Consider the following 8,593-nt stretch of genomic DNA (forward strand, 5'->3'; position numbering starts at 1 on the left):
CTGTGATGCACGTCACAAGAAAATGTAATGAAAATAAATCTTTCTTTTCGTATAACATTGGCGATTTAACATATTTTGTTTAATCCGCCGGAGGGGACGTAACACATTTTTTCTAATCACACCGGGGTATGACTGACGCAGGCTTCTTCAAGGTTTTTCTTATCAGCTTTCTAATTGTTCCTATCGGTGTTTAGGGTACAAGTGCTGAGCAAGATGCCAGGTTCGCTGACAAAAAGAAAAAGTTAATGAAAACTATGAAATTTGGCGAAAACTTGGCTCAAAAGGTATGAGATCTATTTGTCATTTATTTCCAGGTTGACATGTCCAAAATTAATTTGGAGTCTATGAGACCATGGATTGTTAAACGCATAACAGAGCTTCTAAACTTTGAGGATGAGGTCGTCTGTGACTACATTTTCAACCAGCTGGAGGAGCGCGTGAGTTTGCCCACTTTTTTGTTGTTGACACTGAATTTCTCACAGAAGCGACTTCAGTTTTGGTTAGGGCTAGATCAGGGTCTAAACATTATCATGACTTACTGCTGTTCGATAAATGTCTTTGTCTGATGACTCTGGGCCATTGAAAATGGTTACTTAAATAATCAATGTTGTGTTTGTCTTAAACAACCTATCACCTACGTAGTCCTTTAGTGAAAGTTCAGAGCTTCTCCTCGACGCCTACTTCTAGTCGAGGTTTTCTCGTCCAAAAGCTGAAAATGTAGGCTATTTTACTCAAAACACTTACTTGCCTGGAGCTTACTTTCACCAAAATATTGCTCATTTCGCATTTCGTGTGTAAAAGCTGCCTACAAACAAGTTGCAAAAAAGTAGTGGGATGTCTTACTGTTTACTCGAAACATCCTAGTTTGGGGTGTGTCTATTTATGAAATTAGTTTTGTTACCTGTTGAAGTTCAAGCATGCACTAATAGTCATGATGTGTATGGCTATCCGAAACGTAAGAACGGCACAGATGTGCATCGACCTCGTTACCATACCGAATCAACTGACTGATACGATTAGTGCTTCTTGTATACACATTCTGAATTAGGGCAGTTAATTATCGTCTCTTAAACTGTAAACATTGAACTGCGTTGTTTGTCATGCCTCATTCTGTTCTAAAGGCATAGGTAGATCAGTTGGCTTTCTTCAATGCTGGCATTTTTCTGAGTCACAAAAGTACGCATGTGTGGGAGCTGAATATTAATAAGGAAAAATTTCATAACTAATTGGTGATTTACTATACGTCGAAACCACGGGAAATTTGCATTAAGTGAAAAGTATCCAGAATTTTGCTTTCTTTGTCCATTGTTTGTACGTTTTCGTGTCATCTCCCAATCAGTTTTCAGTATTTTGATTTCCTGTATAAATGCAGCGTGTTCGGGGTTTAAAATGCTATTACATTTATATCGATGTATGCCATGGAATATTATGTCTAAAGTTTCCAATTGATACTTTTATTCTACACTACCGAAATAAAAGTCGTGGCTGTCCAGTCGTTTAGATGCTTATATCCACAGAAAAGCTGATTTGAGAGCAGCTATTCTTTTTACTGGGGTTTAGCATTTTGTAGTAACTTCACTTTTCCCAACATATGGAATTAGGTTTCTACATATTTTAGTCAACCACCATAAGTATTTTAGCGTGTCAGCTGAAAAATAGTGGATAGATTTTAACGTAGTTGGGATTTATTAACTTACAAAATATAAACCAGTTAGTACCTTATTATTCCATTTTTAAATTAACTTATAATAATGATCATTTTTCCAATTTTAAAGTTGGTTTCGATTAAATTTTCAGGTCTTTTGGGATGCACATCGACAAACAATGGTGGAACTCAGGTCTCCTGCGACGCACTGAGTGCGCTGCCGGTACACATTTGAGCTTGTCTGAAAATCTATTAATTTAATAATTAATTCTCATTGTCAGTTAATTGGGTATTCGCTTCCCCAACTTATGTGTTATTTTCTGTTCCTTCTAGCATCCAGACCCAAAGGAAATCCAGATTAATATAACGGGATTTCTAAACAGCAAAAATGCGAGGGTGTTCTTATCCGAACTGTGGGATTTATTGTTATCTGCCATGCAGACACCAGATGGCGTTCCTGCAGCTTTTCTGGAAGCCAAGAAAGAAGAGATCGCAAAGCGTCAGGTAATCTTTCTTTTAGGAACTTGATAAAGTCTGTACTCGATTATGTGCTGAACTACTATTCCATTGACTATCGAAATTCATTCTAAATATAAATTCTGTCATTTTACTTGAATATTACTATTATTGGTCAAAGGTTTGTGGAACTATCTAACTCGGTGAAAACAGCACCCATCAGGATTAACACAGGTTCACCAACCTATTATCCTTATTACTGAAGACTGTATTAATGCTCTAACTGCATATTCATATAGGTTGTGTGTCAATAATGACCGCTTAAATTCGATCTGTTCACTTGGTAAAATTAATTTCTCAATTAATTACAATGAACAGTTGACATTATCCTGGTATTGTCATCACTCCTATCATAGTAGTTTATTTGGGAGTTTACTGTTTTGGATTCTATCGATTCCAAGGGATGTCTCAGTGGTTAAGGTGTTCAATTTCTGACAACTAAGTCGCAGGTCTAAGCCCTGCTTCAATTCTCCGGTTTAGCAACTCTGGGGCCCATAGCCAGGGACACAAATCTGTGCCCGGTGAATGAATTGCTCAGGCTTCAAGAATAAAACTGATATCTTAAAAACCTGTCATCTTATTTACCGTAAGATAATAGCATTTTTCGGAAACATTTTTCCTCTCAAATTATGAACAGCAATCGATATTTCCTGCTGTGATTTCTAACTGGTGGATCGTGAATGTTTTCTGACATCCCCAACACTTCTATGTAAATACAACTTTAGCATTTTAGAAAACTGCCAAAGGCCGCCATCTGCCTTATATTTCCTTATGAACATATCTACTATGTACTAATTACAAGACTGATGCAATGGGTCTTGTTCTTAAAAGCTCACAAATTATGCTATCTATGAGTTATCTGGTTTACATTAACATCAGAACAAAAGTAGATGTCAATATTTTGTCTTATTGTTTCATTGGTCACTTTACGGATGGGTAATTGCTGAATGCTATTTCGTTTTTTTCTCAGGAGGATGAAAAGTTTGTTCTCGAAATGAGAAGGAGGGAAAACGAGTTAATTCAGAAGGGAACTAGTCGAACGTCCAACCTGAGTTCTGAACAAATGCATGATCAGAAGCGCGTTTCGTCCGTCAAAAGCAATGGAGTAGCAGAATCTGAAGAGCCGGAAAGTATGCATTTTTGTGGCAGTTGTCCATCTGAAACTTTTAGTATCCATATATGATGAGACACGGAAAAAAGTTATCATCTAAGGATTTATATTATTGACTGTCAATCACAGCATCTCGTATTTAAAGCTTGCAGTTTGCAAACAATGGGTTACAATTTCTATGGCCTTAAAGCATGTACACTGCTTGAAGAGCCAAGTCTAGTTCACACAAGTGTTTCTAGAAACAAATACATGAACATGTAAATTTTAAGTTGTATTACACGGTTCTATCCTTTCAAGTTTCAGAAAAGACTGTGATTCTATTCTTGTCAACAACCCGTCAGTCATTTTGGACCAATTTAGAGCCCGACATGAATATGCGTTAACCCAAGTTACTTTGGTACGGTGTGATGAAATTTACAAGATAAATAGCGAAGGAATCAAGATATTGTAGTGGCAAGCATAATGAAAATGACTAAGCATTGATAATGTCCAAAAAAACTATGCATAAGAAAATACTGGAACTTAATTCGTAGAATAAGATAAAGAATGAATCCATCTGCATCATTGTAACTGATTGTGAGTCACATCAGATATCTTTGACCAATGTAGTGATCGGTGCACTTAATTACTTCACTTCATATCGTTAGTTAAGGTGTTGACTTTGTATACGAATATATATTTATTCGGAGCTTTGGCAAGGGAGCATGGGCGTAAAAAGTGTTAATGAAAATGATCAAAATTGTCATAATTTCTCTCCATACGGTAATCATTTGGATCTTCTGCATAATATGATCATAACTGTTAAATCCTGCTTTCCCTGCTTCGGTCTGGGCAGCCGGACAGTATAACAACCCTCACACAAATCAAATGAGATTTGTGTGGCGCATATATATCTGGTGCCCTTTTGTACCAATATTTATGACGAAAAGCGAATGTCCGGCGCTTTAACTGGGTTGGTGGACACGGAGGGTCCACCTAGGGGAGTTGGAAAACCCTGATTCCAAACCAATGGTGCACATGGGCTCCAGTATCCTGATGGAACGAATGGCGGACGAACCTGTCATTGGTCAACGGCTACCATGGGACTGCATCTCCTCACGATGCTCCATTGCCTTGTGGATCAGACCTTTTGGTCAAAGGCTCGGGGTGTGGCCCCCTAAGAAAACCACCTGCTTCGGTTTGGGCACCCGGGCAGTATCACAGCCCACACACACAAATAGTGTGGCGCATATGTACCTGGTGCCCTTTTGTACCAATATATATGTGTTTAAATAAATAAATAAATAAATATGTGTTTAATTAAATTAACCCTGCTTTCCATTAGTTTAGCCTTTCTTGTACGTGTTTTTTTCAATAATCCAGATATTACGAACTCTGTCTCAATATTTTGCACGATTTTACCTGGTCATCAGTGTATGAGCTTACCTCAGAACCAATTGGTTTAGATCAGAGAATCTACCCTACTTAGTCAAATGAGCTGGTCTATCAAACTTTATTTATGGCTTATAAACCTATCTGTCGTGGTTTAGAGTTAATGATTTTAATTTAAATTAGTGAAACAGCTGAAAATATTAGTTCTTTTAAAACTTGATACCACTCACTGACCGGTAATACACCTTGTTACATTGTAACATTAATTTCAGAAACAACTAATTATACTCTTAGTAGTTCCGACCTAACAAAAAGACTCATCAGTCTTATAATTCAAATGTCATATAATTCCCATTTAAACATTAAAACACGAAGTTTAGCGAGAAGATAGATCTATTTTCGACGAATTTATTATCAGGCTGTACAATCGTATATATATATATATATATATATATATATATATATATATATATATATATATATATATATGATTTTTTGTTAAACTAGTTCCGTGAAGACATGAACAAGGAATAAACATGATGATTTAATAGAAAGTTCACAGTACTAGATTAAGAAATGTGAATATTCATATTACAAATAAATAAGGATAACAAATTCGTCACTTAATTTTCCATGACTTAAACTATGGGAAGTAGAAAACCTGTTAATTAACCTTTTTGTGATCTATCTTGTGTCGAGACTACAACCCAGCCGTTAAAAGCTGAAGCATTAAAAATCACTGCTTCACAAACAGTTAGAGTGGACGTTTTATCCAAGCACTTGATTTTCAACAATGAATTCCATTTATTTATTTATCTGCGAGAGATTTAGACTTGACTACATGTACGGTGTTCCAGCCGTGTTAGGGTTGGTCGGGCCTTATTCCGTGAAGCCGATCATCTTCTCTGGAAATACTTCCTGTTTCACAAACCCACTGCGTGGATGTGATTTTGTAGGGAAACCGTTACCCTTAGGTCTTGGTACGTTGGCGTCGCTATTGTAATCTACGCGTATACTGGTAAAAAGTTTTCACTCATGGTTCTCTTGGTATACACTTGCCCTGTGAGTAAATATAAGTTACATGTTCACCGGTAACGTAATTTATCACTGATGCATCCCATAGCATACATATAGGTATATTCACCCACCTGGGGGGTAGATGTTCTCTCTCCGAGTGTATTTGCTACAGCTGGCTGTCATGCATTACATATATATCATTAGTACAAAGGCTTTGGCCCCTGCACTTCATGATATACAAATAAATATATGCCCTCCCCCAGGGAAGGTTGATGGTTATCTCTTCCCAGTATTTGCTGCCATGTTGTTTTAAGTCTTCGACTTAAAGGATTATGCCATTGATTTTATCAGACATTTCTTCAGCTTACGTTTTTTGTGCTAACCTACTCCCGTACCGTTTTCATTTACCTACATACATGAACCACACAAGCCGAAACTCGTGCAGTTCATATACATGAGCATACACATCGAGCAACATGCGAGATTTTAGAGTTTCGAAAAGGGGAATCCAGTTTATCCGGTTTACAACAGAGTAGTAGATTAGTCCAATCTCGTCGACCGCCCAAGCTAGCTAGCAAAGTTGCTCTTACTACCCGACAGCACCACGTGGATGCTTCGAATCGGATTTAGCTGCCTAGATACAAGCAATGCTCTTCTCACTCTAAAAACATGTGATTTCCAATTATTTTCCAGCCTTCTTAGTTGATGCTATGAAGATTAAAGCATACTCATCAGAATCATTGTGCTTATTTTTCCAGCTTTTACCAATCGCAATCGTTCCACTTCACGAACAGCATCACCAGCCCCTCAACCACCTACAACTACCATAGAAAGTCGTGAAAAACTCGTAAGTATTTTTATTGTTGGACTGTAGTTTTTCCATTGATTTGTTTTATCTTAACTTGCTTATACAGCTATTATTTCCATATTCAGGTAGTATTGCAACCTTTCACATTATATTACTTTATGTTATGTTGACTTACAACTGCTTGCAATCATCCCAACACACTATTATTGCCAATGTGATAATGTTTCCTGGCACTTCACGTTATGATGCGACTTTTAATGATTAATGGTTTCATCTTCAAACCGTATTTTGATGACTGTGAAATTTTAGGATGGAGCAACTAGTCGAACTGCTCATAGAGATGAAACGAGTTCGTCGCGTTCCCCTGAACAACACCGTCGCCGTCGTCATCATCGCCATTCTCCTGAGAGATGTCCGGTCGACACGAAACGTCGTAGATCACGTTCACGCTCTCGTCACCGTCGTCAGCGTTCAAAATCTCGCTCCAAACTGGTACAAAAGCCGTAAGTGATACTAAATGCACATTTGATGAGCATGTTTCTTAAATTTACTTTTTATGTTAAAATTGTGTCAAAATTTATTATATCTGTTTAGTCTTGTTAACATATCCAGCAAGTTTGGCGTCCCCACTTAGAAATTTATCCGGTGCATTACAGATAATACTTTTTTTCTTCTTTTAAATAGGAAATCACCTGTCACTGACTGGAGAAAAGACTTGATGGCCGGTAGACGTCGCAGTCCACCGGAAATGCCTGAGAGTAGTTTTTATGGAAACGAAAAACGTTCAAAAGGCCATAAGCATTCCAAAAAACATGATAAACAAAGACATGACAACAGTCATTCACACAAATCTCACAAAAGGTCTCCATCTCACAACTCTGACTACTATCGATCGCGCAAACATACTCATAATTCTGGATCCCGACATCATAACATAGTCGAAGTCAACGAAAGAGATCAAAGACCAAGTTATTTGGAACAATCAAGAAAAGATAGTTTTGCTGGAAACTACAGAAAATATGAAGGTCCTGACCTACCTTTTCATTATGACCATCGTTCGTCTAGTAGATACAGACAAGATGCTGAATCACACGGTCGCAACGCAAGCCCAGAACCAAGCCGCACGCGCGATAGAGAATCTGATTGGCATCTCAAAGATCATGACCACCGACATAGTCACCATTCTGGTCATATAAAAAGAAGAGAAACCTCATCTGGACACGGAAATTTATCCTTGGAAAGACGTCAGTATCATCGTTTACCGAGTCCTGAAGGACCATCATTGCCCCCAAATATTTCTAAAAGACCTTCAGATTCCAAGATAATCGAAGGTCAGCTAGTGTTTTGTGTGCATGTTATAGTCAATATGATACATTTGGCTTATTCGTTTTCAATATTGTCTAAGTTTTTTTTCAGTTACATATTAAGTTGTTTGAACCTCTGTGGTGAAGTTTATTTATCATAAAAACCCTGCTGTAGATAATTCAACTTATTTCGTATGGTGATTTCGACGTCCCATGGGCACATTTATCGTGACAAATAGTAATATGCCGTTAATGTTATAGCATGTTTGCACGTTATGACATAATGCTTTTTTTTTATAAAAGATGGGTCGGCTCCAGAAGTCTTTAAATATGGTGGTCTAGTTTTAACGATTAGGTTGACTAATATTTTAACTAAAATCTGGGAACTGAATGTAATCCCATCTGACTGGTCGCAATCACTGATTGTCCCAATGCATAAGAATGTGTCTGAATCATCCTGTGATAACCATATAGGGATTGGTTTGACTAATGTCAGTCAGTCAGCTACAATGTAGGACCAGGCACATATATTATTTTATATATTTATTTATTTGAACACAAATATTTGTACAAAGGGGTACCGAATACATATGCACCACACAGGTCACTTGGTTTGTGTGTGGGCTGTGATACTGCCCGGGTGCCCAAACCGAAACAGGAGGCACATATATGCATCGTTCATATTTGCCATACCTCATTTGTACAAGACGAATTCATAGATTATTTACTTCAATGGTAGTAATATATAAAAGAAAGATTGTGTATAAGGATATAATACAGAAAGAAACAATTAGTTTGTAGAAAGAAAGGTATAGAGTAGC

At 37.4% G+C, this 8,593-nt stretch overlaps 1 protein-coding gene across 1 annotated transcript in view; it reads left to right on the forward strand.

The window, feature by feature from the left end:
* Positions 1-320: 320 nt before the first annotated feature.
* Smp_164160 (putative tumor differentially expressed protein) overlaps positions 321-8,593 on the forward strand; it is a gene marked incomplete at its 5' end in the record, with an annotated part of 16,433 nt that continues 8,160 nt past the window's right edge. The window contains 6 exons of the mRNA XM_018798537.1: positions 321-437; positions 1,979-2,149; positions 3,132-3,291; positions 6,419-6,507; positions 6,787-6,971; positions 7,153-7,799. Of these exons, the coding sequence (XP_018653469.1) occupies positions 321-437; positions 1,979-2,149; positions 3,132-3,291; positions 6,419-6,507; positions 6,787-6,971; positions 7,153-7,799 (1,369 nt within the window). The remainder of the gene's footprint in view (positions 438-1,978; positions 2,150-3,131; positions 3,292-6,418; positions 6,508-6,786; positions 6,972-7,152; positions 7,800-8,593) is intronic.

Source organism: Schistosoma mansoni, chromosome 6 (assembly GCF_000237925.1).
Source record: "Schistosoma mansoni strain Puerto Rico chromosome 6, complete genome".
Lineage (NCBI taxonomy): Eukaryota > Metazoa > Platyhelminthes > Trematoda > Strigeidida > Schistosomatidae > Schistosoma > Schistosoma mansoni.